This window comes from Mandrillus leucophaeus, unplaced genomic scaffold (assembly GCF_000951045.1).
Source record: "Mandrillus leucophaeus isolate KB7577 unplaced genomic scaffold, Mleu.le_1.0 Scaffold380, whole genome shotgun sequence".
Classification (NCBI taxonomy): Eukaryota; Metazoa; Chordata; class Mammalia; order Primates; family Cercopithecidae; genus Mandrillus; species Mandrillus leucophaeus.
In genome coordinates, this window is record NW_012104032.1 from 1,568,806 (window position 1) to 1,584,670 (window position 15,865).

The following is a 15,865-nucleotide window of genomic DNA, read 5'->3' on the forward strand; positions in this document are numbered from 1 at the left end:
TCTCTGGCTGCCCTTAACATTTTTTCCTTCATTTCAACTTTGGTGAATCTGACAATTATGTGTCTTGGAGTTGCTCTTCTCGAGGAATATCTTTGTGGTGTTCTCTGTATTTCCTGGATTTGAATGTTGGCCTGCCTTACTAGGTTGGGGAAGTTCTCCTGGATGATATCCTGCTGAGTGTTTTCCAACTTGGTTCCATTTCCCCCCTCACTTTCAGGCAATCTAACGTAGATTTAGTCTTTTCACATAATCCATATTTCTTGGAGGCTTTGTTCATTTCTTTTTCCTCTTTTTTCTCTAGACTTCTCTTCTCGCTCTTTTCATTTGTTTGATCTTCAATCATTGATACTCTTTCTTCCAGTTGATCGTGTCGATTACTGAAGTTTGTGCATTTGTCACGTATTTCTCATGTCATGGTTTTTATCTCTATCAGTTCGTTTATGGCCTTCTCTGCATTGATTATTCTAGTTATCCATTCTTCCATTCTTTTTTCAAGATTTTTACTTTCTTTGCACTGGTTACATTGTTCCTCCTTAGCTCTGAGAAGTTTGATCAACTGAAACCTTCTTTCTCAGTTCGTCAAAGTCATTCACTGTCCAGCTTTGATCCGTTGCTGGCGATGAGGTGTGTTCCTTTGGAGGGGGAGATGTGCTCTGGTTTTTTGAATTTCCAACTTTTCTGCCCTGCTTTTTTCCCATCTTTGTGGTTTTATCTGCCGTTGGTCTTTGATGACGGTGACGAACTGATGGGGTTTTGGTGTGGGTGTCCTTTCTGTTTGTCAATTTTCCTTCTAACAGTCAGGACCCTCAGCTGTAGGTCTGTTGGAGATTGCTTGAGGTCCACTCCAGACCTTGTTTGTCTGGGTATCAGCAACAGAGACTGCAGAAGACAGAATATTGCTGAACAGCGAGTGTTCCTGTCTGATTCTTGCTCTGGAAGCTTTGTCTCTGGGGTGTACCCCACTGAGCGAGGTATGAGGTGTTGGTCTGCACCTAGTGGGGGATGTCTCCCACTTAGGCTACTCAGGGGTCAGGGACCCACTTGAGCAGGCAGTCTGTCCATTCTCAGATCTCAAACTCCATGCTGGGAGATCCACTGCTCTCTTCAAAGCTGTCAGACAGGATCCTTTACCTCTGCTGAGGTTTCTGCTGCTTTTTGTTTAGCTATACCCTGTCCCCAGAGGTGGAGTCTACAGAGACAGGCAGGCCCCCTTGAGCTGCGGTGGGCTCCACCCAGTTCGAGCTTCCTGGCAGCTTTGTTTACCTACTTAAGCCTCAGCAATGGCGGGCACCCCTCCCCCAGCCTCGCTGCCACTTTGCAGTTAGATCTCAGACTGCTGTGCTAGCAAGGAGGGAGGCTCTGTGGGCGTGGAACCCTCCCATCCAGGTGTGGGATATAATCTCCTGGTGTGCTGTTTGCTAAGACCCTTGGTAAAGCGTAGTATTAAAGAGGGAGTTACCCGATTTTCCAGGTGTTGTGTGTCTCAGTTTCCCTTGGCTAGGAAAAGGGATTCCCTTTCCCCTTGTACTTCCCAGGTGAGGCGATGGCTCGCCCTGCTTCAGCTCTCGCTGGTCAGGCTGCATCAGCTGACCAGCACTGATTATCCAGCACTCCCCAGTGAGATGAACCCGGTACCTCAGTTGAAAATGCAGAAATCACCCGTCCTCTGTGTTGCTCATGCTGGGAGCTGGAGGCTGGAGCTGTTCCTATTCAGCCATCTTGCTCCAGGACCAACAATATATTTTTTTAAGATTCCTTTATGTTGTTCAGTGTGGCTTCAGTTCATTCATTTTCATTATTGGACAGTATTCCATTATAGAAATGCAACATGATTTGTTTATGCGTTCCACCATTAATAGGCATATAGACTTTGATATGGTTTAGGTATGTGTCCCTGCCCAAGTCTCGTGTCGAATTGTAATCTCCATTGTTGGAGGAGGGGGCCTAGTGGAAGGTGATTGGATCATGGGGGTTAGATTTCCCCCTTGCTGTTCTTGTGATAGTCAGTGAGTTCACATGAGATCTGGTTGTTAAAAGCGTGTAGCACCTCCTGCTTTGCTCTGCTCCAGCTGTGTAAGACCTGCCTGCTTCACTTCACCTTCTACCCTAATTGTAAGTTTCCTGAGGCCTTCCAAGCCTTGCTTCCTGTGCAGCCTGTGGAATTGTGAGTCAATTAAACCTCGTTTCTTTATAAATTACCCAGTCTCAGGTAGGGTTTTTTTTTTTAGCGAGGGTCTTGCCCTGTCTCCCAGGCTGGAGTATGGTGTGCAATCTCAGCTCACTGCAGCCTTGACCTCCTGGGCTCAAGCAATCATCCCATCTTAGGCTCCTGAGTAGTTGACTACAGGTGCACACCACCACACTCAGCTAATTTTTGTAGAGACAGGATTTTACCATGTTGCCCAGGCTGGTCTCAAACTCCTGAGCTCAAGGGATATGCCCACCTTGGCCTCCCAGAGTACTGGGATTACAGGTGTGAGCTACCGTGCCTGGCCTCAGGTAGTTCTTTATCGCAGTGTGAAAACAAACTAATACAGACTTGTTTCCAGTTTGGAACATTCTAAGCAGGCTTCTGTGAACGTGTGTGTACAGTGTCTTGGTGCACACATGACCTCCCTTCTGTAGGATGCTAGTTCCCTCTACAGAGTCAGAGATCTATATTTTCAACTTCTCCATATAACGCCAAATCATTTCCCGAAGTGATTATGTGTCCAGAATTGGTGGGTTCTTGGTCTCACTGACTTCAAGAATGAAGCCATGGGCCCTCGCGGTGAGTGTTACAGTTCTTAAAGATGGTAGTCCAGAGTCTGTTCCTTTAGATGTCCAGGTGTGTCTGGAGCTTCTTCCTTCTGGTAGGTTCATGGTCTCTGACAGGAGTGAAGCTGCAGACCTTCATGGTGAGTGTTACAGCTTTTAAAGGTGGTGCGTCTGGAGTTGTTCGTTTCTCCCGGTGGGTGGGTTTGTGGTCTTGCTGGCTTCAGGAGTGAAGCTGCAGACCTTCGTGGTGAGTGTTACAGCTCATAAAGGCAGCATGGATCCAAAGAGTGATCAACAGCAAGATTTATTGCAAAGAGCAAAAGAACAAAGCTTCCACCAGTGTGGAAGGGGAACCGAGACAGTTGCTGCTGGCTGGCTGGGCAGCCTGCTTTTATTCCCTTATCTGACCCCACCCACATCCTGCTGATTGGTCCATTTTACAGAGAGCTGATTGGTCTATTTTACAGAGAGCTGATTGGTCCATTTTACAGAGAGCTGATTGGTCCATTTTACAGAGAGCTGACTGGTCCATTTTGTCAGAGTGCTGATTAGTGCATTTACAATCCCTGAGATAGACACAGAGTGCTGACTGGTGCATTTACAATCCTCTAGCTAGACATAAAAGTTCTCCAAGTCTCCACTAGGTTAACTAGATACAGAGTAGTGACTGGTGTATTTACAAACCCTGAACTAGACACAGAGTGCTGGTTGGTGTATTTACAAACCCTGAGCTAGACACAGAGTGCTAGACACAAAAGTTCTCCAAGTCCCCACTAGGTCAACCAGACACAGAGCACTGATTGGTGTATTCACAAACCTTGAGCCAGACGCAGAGTGCTGACTGGTGTATCCACAAACTCTGAGCTAGACACAGAGTGCTGATTGGCACATTCACAACCCCCTAGTTAGACACAAGAGTCCTCCAAGTCCCTACTAGACTCAGGAGCCCAGCTGGCTTCACCTAGTGGATCCTGTGCCAGGGCCACGGGTGGAGCTGCCCACCAGTCCCACGCCATGCACCCATACTCCTCAGCCTCTGGGCAGTTGATGAGACCGAGTGCCGTGGAGCAAGGGGCAGGCTGGCACTGCTAGGGGACCCAGTGCACCCACGGCAGCTGCTGGCCCAGCTGCTAAGCCCCTCACTGCCCTGGGCCGGCAGTGCCGGCTGGCTGCTCTGAGTGTGGGGCCTGCTGAGCCTGCACCCACAGGAACTCGCACCGGTCTGTGAGCACTGCATGCAGCCCCAGTTCCCGCCCATGCCTCTCCCTCCACACCTCCCCACAAGCAGAGGGAGCTGGCTCTAGCCTTGGCCAGCCCAGAGAGGGGCTCCCACAGTGCAGTGGTGGGCTAAAGGGCTCCTCAAGTGCCGCCAGAGTGGACACCGAGGCTGAGGAAGCACTGAGAGTGAGGGCTCCTAGTACATTGTTACCTTTCAATTGTACTTACCCTGTATCCAGCAGTGAATGAGAGTTTCTGTTGGTTTTGCTTTTTCAGCTAGAAGTGAAAGGTAACAACATGCCAACAGCCGTCACTCACTCTCCACCTCGGTGTTCACTCTGGCCATGCTCAAGGAGCCCTTCAGCCCACTGCTGTGCTGTGGGGTCCCCTCTGGGGCTTGCCGAGGCTGGAGCTGGCTCCTTCTGCTCATGGGGAGGTGTGGAGGGAGAGGTGTGGGCAGGAGCTGGGGCTGCACGTGGGACTCACGGGCCAGCGCGGGTTCCGGGTGGGCATGGGCTCAGCCCTGCACTCACCCAGAACCAGCACAGGCTGGCACCTGCTGGTCTTGATCGGGGGATGAGCTCTCTCTGGGCTGCCGGAGTGCCCTGGCTAGGTGCTGCAAAGTCCCATGGAGAGTGCCATTGAGAGGTGCAGTTGGCTGGGCTTCTGGGTCAGGTGGGGACCTAAAGAACTTTTCTGTCTAGCTAAAGGTTTGTAAACGCACCAATCAGCACTCTGTGTCTAGCTAAAGGTTTGTAAATGCACCAATCAGCACTCTGTGTCTAGCTAATCTGGTGGGGACTTGGAGAACTTATGTGTCTAGCTAAAGGATTGTAAATGCACCAATCAGCACTCTGTCAAAATGGACCAATCAGCTCTCTGTAAAACAGACCAATCAGCTCTCTGTAAAATGGACCAATCAGGTCTCTGTAAAATGGACCGATCAGCAGGATGTGGGTGGGGCCACATAAGGGAATAAAAGCAGGCCACCTGAGCCAGCAGTGGCAACCCACTCGAGTCCCCTTCCATGCTGTGGAAGCATTGTTCTTTCGCTCCTCACAATAAATCTTGCTGCTGCTCAGTCTTTGCGTCCGTGCCACTTTTAAGAGCTGAAACTCTCACTGTGAAGGTCTGCAGCTTCACTTCTGAAGCCAGCAAGACCACAAACCCACTGGGAGGAACGAACAACTCTGGACAGGAGGAACGAACAAGTCCGGACACACCATCTTTGAGAACTGTAACACTCACCTGAGAGTCCACGGCTTCATTCTTGAAGTCAGCAAGACCAAGAACCCACCAATTCCAAACACATTTTGGTGACCACAAAGGGGCTATCACCTATCGCCAAACGGTGAGATTATCACCAAGTGGTGAGACCATCGCCTATCACCAAGCTGGGAGACTATCACCAAGTGGTGAGTACCATCAGACCCCTTTCACTTCCTGTTCTGTCCTATTTTTCCTTAGAGTTTGGGAGCTAAATACCGGGCACCTGTTGGCCAGTTAAAAGCGACTAGTGCAGCCGCTGGACTAAAGACATGGGTGTCAGGCCTTCTGGGAAAGGGCTCTCTAACAACCCCCAACTCTTTGGAGTTGGGAAGGTTGGTTTGCCTGGAAGCAGCTTCTGCTTTTCCTGTACTTCTGGGCTGAGCTGAAGGTCGACAGAGAGGAAAGCCATTCAGCTCTGGGGTCCCAACAAGTTGGTTGACCCTGTGGCCACGAGCGGAATTCTTAAAGGCATGTCGCTCAAGTGAGACTCGCCCATCTGTCCTATCTATCCTGACCCTTGTCCCCTGGGTCCTAATGCCTGCCAGACATACTTCCTCTTGCCTCTCTTCTCCAAGGCTAGTCCCGCTTCTAAAAAACCACTCCCTGTCTCTGGTGCTTTTCTAGTTTCTCCTATAAGAATGATTTCTAGTATAAATTTCAGGACTCTGTTACCTTCTTTAGGCATCTGGGCTCACCAATCAGAAAGATATAATTTTTGCCCAAAGCCCCATGGTAGGGGGGACTATCTGGGATTTTAGGATCCCTCCTCAGACAAGCAGGCCTAACAAAAGCTATTCCTGAAACTAGGATATGGGGAATCTCAGAAATTGTATCCTTCCTTTTCATATAAGTGAGGACAAAAGGTGTCACTCTTCCAACCCTGGAGATCTCTTTCCTCCCTCAGGGTATGGCCCTACAATTCATTTTTGGGGCATAACATCATTATAGGACATGGGTAAGGTCCCAATACTAACAGGAGAATGCTTAGGACTCTAACAGGTTTTTGAGAATGCATCAATAAGGGCCACTAAATCCAATTTTTCTTGGTCCTCCTTGTGGTCTAGGAGGAGAGGCAAGGGTGCAGCACTCTGTGTCTAGCTAATAGGGTGGGGACTTGGACAACTTTTGTATCTAGCTAGAGGATTGTAAACACACCAATCAGCACTCTGTGTCTAGCTAAAGGTTTGTAAATGCACCAATCAGCACTCTGTAAAAACGGACCAATCAGCACTCTGTGTCTAGCTAAAGGTTTGTAAATGCACCAATCAGCACTCTGTAAAATGGACCAATCACCTCTCTGTAAAATGGACCAATCAGGTCTCTGTAAAATGGACCCATCGGCAGGATGTGGGTGGGGCCAGATAAGGGAATAAAAGCAGGCCACCTGAGCCAGCAGTGGGAAACTGCTGGAGTCCCTTTCCACTCTGTGGAAGTTTTGTTCTTTCCCTCTTTGCAATACGTTTTGCTGCTGCTTACTCTTTGGGTCCGCGCTGCCCTTAAGAGCTGTAACACTCAACGCAAAGGTCTGCAACTTCGCTCCTGAGGCCAGCGGGACCACGAAGGCACCGGAACTAACGAACAACTCCAGATGCACCGCCTTTAAGAGCTGTTAACAGTTACTGCGAAGGTCTGCAACTTCACTCCTGAAGCCAGCAAGACCACGAACCCACCAGGAGGAATGAACAACTCTGAACACATCATCTTTAAGAACTGTAACATTCACCGCAAGGGTCCGCGGCTTGATTCTTGAAGTCAGCGAGAGCAAGAACCCACCAATTCCAGACACAGAAGCAGTTAATTACTGGCATAATTATTTGTTGGTGCCTGGCATCCTCATTTAACTGGGAAGCTGCATGGGTGGGGTTCAGGGCTGAGTCTGTGGTTTACTAGGGTGTCCCCACCTCTACTGCCCAGTGCCTGACACATTGCCAGTGCTCAATGTTTGCTATGCAATGAATGGAAAAATCACCCGTGTCTACCGAATGTTGAGTCTCACATTTTAATTTGTGAATAATTTTCCCAGTTTTATAGCTTAGGAGTGTTCATGGATTGCTTTCCCGACCTGAGGTTCATGTTTGAAATTTACCCTAACCAGCCTGACTCTCTGCCACTCTCTGTTGCTGGCTTTGTCTGTCTGGAGAAAGGAGGAGGGTAGATTACCTTCATGCTCACTGAGGCATCAGTGATAAGTGAAACTGATTATTTGCCCTAGGCCTGATTCAGAAGGAAGCATCGCAGACACCAACCACCATGCTGCCAGCAGTGGCCCGGGGCCACCGGGGCTGGTTTCATCCCTGTGCTAGGCTTTCTGTGAGGATGAGCAGCACTGGAATAGACCGGAAGGGCATCCTGGCTGAACGGGTAGCTGTGGTCACAGGGTCTACCAGTGGGTGAGTGCTGGATTGCCCATGGGTCCTGACCCCTCACAGGGTCCTTGTGGCTTCCACAAGGACTCAGAGTTTCAAAGCAAGACCCACCTTTATTTGCTGATTTCCAGAACTGGGTAGAGGAAGGACAGTGGGGAGAGGCTGAGGCTGACTTGTGCCCTCCATTTCTGCATCCAGGATCGGCTTTGCCATCGCCCGGCGTCTGGCCCAGGACGGGGCCCACGTGGTCATCAGCAGCCGGAAGCAGCAGAACGTGGACCGGGCTGCGGCCCAGCTGCAGAGGGAGGGACTGAGCGTGGCGGGCGTTGTGTGCCACGTGGGGAAGGCTGAGGACCGGGAGCGGCTGGTGGCCACAGTGAGGGGGCAGGTGGTGGAAGGACACAGGGAGGGGAAAATGCAGAACCTTTCCTTCACTGCTCAGACCTGGGAGGGGGTCTAGAATATGTCCTGAGACCGTGACTGTGCCCAGGCTGACCTTGCTGCCCAGAAGGTCCCTCGGGAAAGTGGCCTGGGTGTGAGAGGACCCTCACCCCACCCCCAGGCCCTGGGAGAATCATTGTGGAGGAAGAGTCTGAAGGGGTGAGGGAGGTCCCCAGAGTGACCTTCCTCTCTCGGTGCCTGGCCCCAGGAGCCTGCCCTTGGGACACCTACGTCACTTTCCTTCAGGAGAGTTTGGTTTTCGCAGGAGCCTTGTAACCATTTCTGGCTGAAGCATCTGCTCTGCAAGCTTTGCCTAAAGGCCCTATGACCTGGACTGCCCTGGGAGGGAGAGCCCTCCTTAGGCCATCTCCACACTCACCCAAGTCCTCTCTGCAGGCCCTGGAGCACTGTGGGGGCGTCGACTTCCTGGTGTGCTGTGCAGGGGTCAACCCTCTGGTGGGGAGCACTCTGGGGACCAGTGAGCAGATCTGGGACAAGGTGAGAGGCCTGCCCCCGGGAGGCGGCTGAGGTCCCGATGCCAGCTCTGCACTGGGCTCCAGCATGCCTGTGCCCACCATGACTCTCTGTTTCCCTCCAGAGGTTATTGGAGAAGCAGACCCTGGGTGGTAGTCCTGCCTGGCTAGCTGTCTCCCAAAATGTGTCCGGATGCTACTTTCTGGCTTGTTGATTCTTAAATCTGGCCCCTGCACTTTCCACTTTCTTTTCTCTTCTCATCCCTTTTGCATTTAATCATTCAGCAGATATTTATTGCTGTGTGCCAGGCACCACCATTCCAGGCTCTAGGGATACAGCTGTGAATGGTTAGTCAGAGTATCCCTGTAAAAGTCAAGCATTTCTGTGTGTTGCACCCTTTTGTAGAGGAAGATACAGGTCCTGTGTTTTTCTTTGGTGACCTGTGCCTCTTGCGGAGACTCACTCTCTCCTGGAAGGGGGCTCCTCATTGAGTCTACAAGAACTTGCTGTCAGGACCAGATCCAGCCATCAGCATTCCAGGGGATTAGACATCCCAGCCTGCTGCCAGTCCGTTTAAGGATTCTGCCACCTGGTCCACAAGGGACTGGGAGAGACCTTGTAAAATGCCTTGAAGCCCATCTTGGGCCCAATTGTTCCCCAATGACTTATGTTCCTTTCACTCTCATGTTTTGTTCCCTGTTCTCTCTGTCAGAATGCATGGTGATGAATCTCATTCTTTCTGCCATTGTGAGCATTCCCCACTCTGCCCTAAGCACTGGGTCAAAGTGTTTCCTGCCTTCTGGCCTTAGTGTGTTCTGCCTTCCTTAGCTCCTGCACTCTCATTTGCCAACATCATCTTCAGGCTGGCCCCTCCCTTCTATCTGCCCTTGGCTGGGTGCCCTTGGCTACATCCTCAGAGATGATCTGAAATTTGAGCTCCCTGCAGCCCCTGCTGAGCTGCTTCCCCAGGCTCTTTAGCTATATTCTTAATGCCTCCAAAGGATCATTTGTGAGTTTATAGCTGGGATTTTATTGCTGACAGTCTCCTAAGCCTCCTGAATCATTTTCCTGTTTAGTGTCTCAGTTCACAGGATCATGACTCTTTTTCTCGAAACCGTTTGCAGTCTTCCCTCCTGAAGCTGAGGGCAGATGCCAACAATCTGACCTTACTTTCTTGGATTCTCCCCTGTTCTCCAAGGACTTGGCCTTCAGTGAGCGATTCTGTACCACTGGACAGAAATCATTGATGACTCGTCCCCGATCACATCTGCCATCACCTCGGAGGTGAAATTGTCACAAAATGAGTTTAGAATTTACCAGATGCTCTGCTTTCAACTAAATGCAGTTTTCAGTAGGTGTCCTGTAAGGAGAATTCCTTACCATTCATCTTATTTTTGAGCCAGTTTTGAGGCCATCTCCAGGCAGACCCCCCCTTCTCCCTAGCAGGTTTCACCATTAGGGAAACCTCTAATGTTTTAAACCACCAAAACCACATCACCTCCATCCTTCTCCTTACCCAGTGACTCCAGTGTGCACCCTCTTTCAGGCTCATGGGTAGTTCTCTGCTCAGGACTACTTGGCACACAGAGCTACTCTCTCCTACTTTCTAATGGGGCAGTTTTCTTCATCAAGGGAGGGAGTCTCACCTTTTCTTTGGCATGGGTTTTGTTCCTGAGTCTAGGAGGGGCCTTACCTCAGCCTGATGCACATGGAGTTTTGGACAGATATCCTGTGGGCTGGTTGGGGTCTATTTTGTCCAGAAAACCCTTACAGCTGGCCTAATCCTCAATTCCTTCTTATTAGGGACCTCAGAGTGTTACCCTCTTCTGACATCTGGGCCACTTCTTGCAGTCATGGGGGGTCATCCCCTACACTGGTAACGTGTCGTCAAATGGGTCACAGCAACATTCAGCTTAAGTATTTCCCCCACCCACATCCAAGAGATTGAGTGGGCATGAGATCGGGGAGTGGAAAAAACATTGAACAGTCCTGGTCAGTTGCAGGTGTGCAGTCTCATTCCCTAGAGATGCAGGATGCAGATGACCTGAATCAGGATAGATCCCTGCAGGAGGGGTTCCTGGTGCCATGTCAGTCCCACCTGGCGCTCTGCCTTAGCTCCCAGGCTCTGCCTCTGCATCTTTCCTTGCCACTTCCTCTCTCACTTCTCCCCTGTTCCCAGACCCACCAGACAGATCCTCCAGAGTGTCAGGACCTGTGTGGCTTAGCCTGGATTCAGACTTTAGTCACAAGCAGGATCAGCATAGACATCTAGCTCCCAGAATGGCAATTCTGTTTTGTCTCCCTGTTTGTATTGGCTGCAGGAAAGTTCAGAGCCAAGTCTGCGACAATCTGGTGTGTGTAGGCCTTCACAGCCTGCGTTTTGGTAACCAAATAATAGAGTAAATGCTCAGTCCTTATCACATGCTGTGAACTGTAGGCACCAACCTCACTCTTGCTTTTTCTTATTTTTCTGCGATTTTTCCTTTTCTCCATTTCTTCACACATTGTACCTATTTGATTTGTTTTATGCTGTTGCATTGTGAGTATGCCTTAAATTCTATGGGGACAAGGCGAGAGCACAAGCAAATGAAAGCTCAGAGAGACAAAAAAGACTGTTCCAGAAATCTCCCTTGCTTCTAGCACCTGCTTCCGCTCCATCAGACTGTCTTCAGTCTTTCTCCAGAGGCCTCTGCTTACAGTTTGTTGTTGCTGTTTTTTTTAAGAGACAGGATCTCACTCTGCCACCCAGGCTGGAGTGCAGTAGCATGATCATCGTGCACTGCAGCTTCAAACTCCTGGGCTTAAGGGATCCTCCTGCCTCAGCCTCCTGAGTAGCTAGGATTACAGGTGTGCACCACCACAACAGGCCAATTATTTAAAAAATTTCTTGTAGAGACAGGCTCTCACTATGTTGCTCAGGCTGGTCTTGAACTTTTGACCTTGAGTAATCCTCCCACCTTGGTCTCCTAAAGTGCTGAGATTACAGACATCACCCACTGCCCCCCGTCCGCATTTTCTTTGAAAGGCCTGAACATTTCCTTCCTCGTGTCAGTCCTGAACAATTCACATTTTCAGGGCTCTGCTCACAGGCCTGTGACTTAGCCTGCCTGCCTATGAAACCATTAGCAAATTGGAAATACCTCTTGCACTAGTCAGAAGGGGAATTAGTTTCTCGTACCTGCACACAAATTGGGTCTGCTGCACAAATTACAGGGCTCCAAGCGTCTTATGAGATCAGGACCTGGGTTGACTATGTCTCTGCCCTCATCCATGCTTTGCTCTGATTTCAGATCCTAAATGTGAATGTGAAGTCCCCAGCCTTGCTGCTGAGCCAGTTGCTGCCCTACATGGAGAAGAGGTACTGCAGGGTGGAGGTGGGGACCAGTGGGAGTTGGGGACCTGAGTTGGGCACCAAAGTAGAGTCAGTAGCACAGCCGGTAGTGGGTGGAGGACAGAAGAGGTCTCTCTGGGATCTCCACATCCCTTATCTTGTCCTGCCTTACCTTCTGTGTGGCTGCCATTCCCAATTCCAGTGGCTGCAGGATGAGAGCAGTATTCCAGGGGCCCAGGCATAGTCTCCTTAGCCTTGACATCAGCAGGTTTGGTACAAGGCTATGCTTTAGTTCCTTGACCTTGTTGGCTGGTCATTGTTACCTTACCTGCTCTCTGTTCTTACCAACTTAAAACCAATGACAGGGTTAGCCCCATTCCTCTCCATAGGAAAAAGCCTTCCTCATGCCCGCGCTTGGTCTCCAGGGACCCTGCCTGTGTTCTAGGTCCTGCAGATCTGACTGTACTCCTCACAGACACACCCTTAGGAACTGGCTAGGGGCTGTCTTCAGTAGAAGGAAAATTCCTGACCGTCACTTCAGGTCTCCCTTACCCCATCTGCTCCTTAGAGGTTGCCCATGGATAGGCACTCACCATCAGCCTTGGGTGCCTGTTCACCAAATCCACCCTGCACTCTCCTTCAAGCACCCGGCAAGAGAGGAAGCAGAGTATAAGGGTTCTGAGCATGGACATTGTGTTTATGAGAAATAGGGATGGAATCCCAGCTCTGCCATGTATTGGCTGGTACTAAACCTCTCTGAGTCTCAGTTTCTTGAACTCTGAGATGGGGATAGTAATAGGACCTGTGTTGCTTCTGTGAGGGTTACATCATTTAGTGACCGCCTGATGGTATCACCATCAGTGGTAAGCTCTTAGCTTCAGCTTCTCTTGTGTTTGTCTCATCTCAGGAAGGGTGCTGTCACCCTGGTCTCTTCCGTTGCAGCTTATTTTCCAAGAATGGTAAGTGCTTGGTCCTTGTGCTCCTCAGTGGTGTAGGGTGAAGGGCAACTTTGTCCTCTTCCTCAGAGCCTTACAGAGAAAATGCCTGAGACAGACCCCCACCATCCTCCTGCTGCCCTGGGCTGAGCTTGTCTCCATGTGGGTGGGACGGCTGCTGCGCCTGTGAGATCCCTGTAGGTGAGAAATCCAACCAATGCTTTCCCCCACTCTCCCATATCCTAATCACTCTCTCAATTCCCCTCCCAGGAGCTGGGTGTCTACAATGTCAGCAAGACAGCGCTGCTGGCTCTCACTAGAACACTGGCATTGGAGCTGGCCTCCAAGGACATCCGGGTAAACTGCCTGGTTCCAGGAGTAATCAAGACTGACTTCAGCAAAGTGGTGAGGATTGGGTGTGTCGTCCATCTTCCAGTCTGGCTAAGTGGGAACCCTGCCCAGTGACTAAGGGATAAAGGGGTGACTGAATCCTTAGGTCAGCATGCTTATAACTGAGGTCTTCATTGTTCTCTGAACTCAGTCATGGTGCAGTCCATCCATCCTGAGAAGATGCTCCTTCTTTTGAGAAGGGCAAACCTGCCCTAGGTGCTCTGCCTGGTGGCCTTCCCGGGGCCCCGCCCATCTCCTTGTTTTAGTAGCACTGACTCTTTCATTTCTTCCCTTTCCCCAGTTACATGGGAATGAGTCTCTCCTCAAGTACCTCAGGGAGTGTCTTCAGATGCAGAGGCAAGTGGGATTTGGAGATTTGGTGGTCTGTGTATGGCTGGGCAGGAGCAGTTGAGTCTATTGCAAGAGCAGACCCCTCCCTGTCATCTGACAATTCTTTTTTGCTGAAATCTGGAGTCCACATGGCCCTGGAGGGTGCAATTAGCCCTGTTGCGTCCACCTTGTTCCCCATAGAGCCCACTCCCACCTATCGTCCGTGAGCCCCAGAGCAGCAGAATCAGAGTACAAGATGCTTGACACTGTGTCCTCCTTCCATCCAGGATTGGGGAGCCGGAGGACTGTGCAGGAGTCGTGTCCTTCCTGTGCTCTCCAGATGCCAGCTACATCACCGGGGAGAACATCGCAGTGGCAGGCTTCTCCTCTCGGCTCTGAGGGGAGTGGGGGTGGCTGTGCAGCTGCGGTCCCAGGCCCAGGAGCCTGAGGGGGTGTCTAGGTGATTCTCTGGATCTGGAGACAGGGTCTGCCATTCTGCCAGACTAGAAATTTGGGGACTTACTCATGCTAGGCTCAAGGGAGAAGAAAAACCCTTCAGTATTCTCCTTAGGACTTATCTGCATGACTGTTGTAGATTTGGCTGATCCAATCAACATGTGGGGTTCTCGGTGTGGGGCTGGGGAGCTGAAGGATTTTATGGAGCTGTTGCTTTGGAGGAACCTTAAGGGAAAGGAGTAGAAGCTCAGGCCTCTGAAGGTTCTCAGCTCCTCCTCTCTGTAATTTGTGCTTTAAGCATTTTTTTTCCCCTAAAATAAACTCAAATTTATCCTCAAGTCTGGAAGCGTCTGTCAAGGGTAGAGCCCAGGGCAGCATGGTGGGAAGAGGCCTCTACCGCCAGCTGCCCTGAGCTTGTTGCAGACACACGGAGGTGGGAGTGAGTGTGCTGCCTTGCAGAAGGCTTTGTGTGTGCTCCATTATCTGAACTGGGCCTGCTGGGGGCTCAGCAAGGTGGTGGTGGGTGACGGTGGAAAGATTCTGGGGTTCTCCCAGGAGTCCTCCAGGCTGGTACTTCTTAACATTTCCTGGGCCACACAGGCCTTTGAGAACCTAGAGAAAACAGTTATACCAAATCTTGTGTGTAGTTCCAGTTAGAAGAGAGTAGTCAGAGCTGAAGTTCCTCTTGGGGTGAACACACGACTGTCTTGGAAAGGGCTCTGTGTATTGTCCTGAGTCATATTCGGGGGCACTACCCTCTGTGCATGCATACCCAAGCTCAGCCCAGTGGAGGGGGAACAGTGGTCCTCAGGTTTTCTGTGGCCCTGAGCACCCCTCATGTGACCCATAAGTGTTGTCCTGAACCAGTCCAGAGGGAGGAACTGAGACAAGACTTCTAAGCTGACCCCCAGCATTGGTCTCATGGAAGTCCTTCAACAATGCCTCCTCTCCACGCCACCCGGGGACGGGTCCTTATGGAGTGAATAGTTCAATTACAAAAGCATTTGTGCATCTTACTACAAGCTATGCATTGTGCCAGGCACCCTGGAGAACATGGACATAAATAAGACCAAACCTCTCTCCAGGTCTTTCAGTGTGGTGGGAAGACAGAAGGCAGAACACTCATCAGAAAGTGAGGCAGAACATGTTTATTCATTTGATGCATTTATTGACTACCACTCTGTGCCAGTCACTGTTCTAGGAGCTTAGGGTATAGCAATGAACGAAACAAAATTTGCTGCCCTATGAGCTCACATGCTAGTCAGGAGAGACTGTAATAAATAACAAACATATTATATGTAGTGTTAGTAAGTACAGAATAAAAAAGATAAGGAGTAGAGCAGAGGAGTTGAGGGTGTGGGGGTGGTGGGCAAGCCAGGGTAGGCACATCATATGCAAAGCATCACAGGACCACAGAGGACCGTGGCTTCCAGGGAGGCTGGTGGAGGTGCCATCAGAGCTGAGACCTACTCATTAAACATAAGAACAAATTGGGTTGCAGGAATGCTGTCTTTCAGTGGGAAGACCAGGATCTGAACAGGTGGCACGGTTAATGGTGAAGGGATAAATGCACCTCTGGGATCCTCAAGACATGGGAAGAAATATTATAGTAATGGACAAGACCAGAGTCTGGATGTGTTTTTGGCCCTCCAGATCCACTCCCCACCCTTCTCTGCCTAGCGTGGTGCCGGGCTGACCTCTATACTGCATCATGGAGGCTCCCTTGCTTTCAGGCTTTCACTCAGGGGTAGAACTGGGGAGGTCACATGTTTCCCTGGCCCCCTTCCTGAAAGCAGTGGCTGTGTCCACCAAGGACTATAGCTCCTGTGAGGCGACTGACACCCCCTCAACCACCAACTGGCTCCCCACTTGGTCCCTTCATGCTGGGAATCACTGTT

The 15,865-nt window shown here is 50.5% G+C and overlaps 1 protein-coding gene across 2 annotated transcripts; it reads left to right on the forward strand.

The window, feature by feature from the left end:
* The first annotated feature begins 7,462 nt into the window (after positions 1 to 7,462).
* Positions 7,463 to 14,305, forward strand: DHRS2 (dehydrogenase/reductase (SDR family) member 2). Of its 2 annotated transcripts, none has more exons than XM_011990706.1 (8): positions 7,463 to 7,634; positions 7,809 to 7,986; positions 8,448 to 8,549; positions 11,816 to 11,883; positions 12,764 to 12,815; positions 13,062 to 13,207; positions 13,483 to 13,538; positions 13,799 to 14,305. In XM_011990706.1, exons 1-8 carry the CDS (start codon positions 7,495 to 7,497, stop codon positions 13,957 to 13,959), a joined length of 903 nt encoding a protein of 300 aa, XP_011846096.1. In that variant the 5' UTR covers positions 7,463 to 7,494; the 3' UTR covers positions 13,960 to 14,305. The 2 variants fall into 2 exon arrangements, with proteins under 2 accessions (XP_011846096.1, XP_011846098.1); XM_011990708.1 differs by having other exon boundaries at positions 13,062 to 13,196.
* The last annotated feature ends 1,560 nt before the right edge of the window (positions 14,306 to 15,865 follow it).

Coding starts and splice junctions, on each gene's coding strand:
- DHRS2 (XM_011990706.1), top strand. CDS start 7,495: ATGCTGCCAGCAGTGGCCCGGGGCCACCGGGGCTGGTTTCATCCCTGT. Junction 12,816..13,061: donor CAGCTTATTTTCCAAGAATG/GTAAGTGCTTGG, acceptor TTCCCCTCCCAG/GAGCTGGGTGTCTACAATGT. Junction 13,208..13,482: donor AGCAAAGTGGTGAGGATTGG/GTGTGTCGTCCA, acceptor CCCTTTCCCCAG/TTACATGGGAATGAGTCTCT.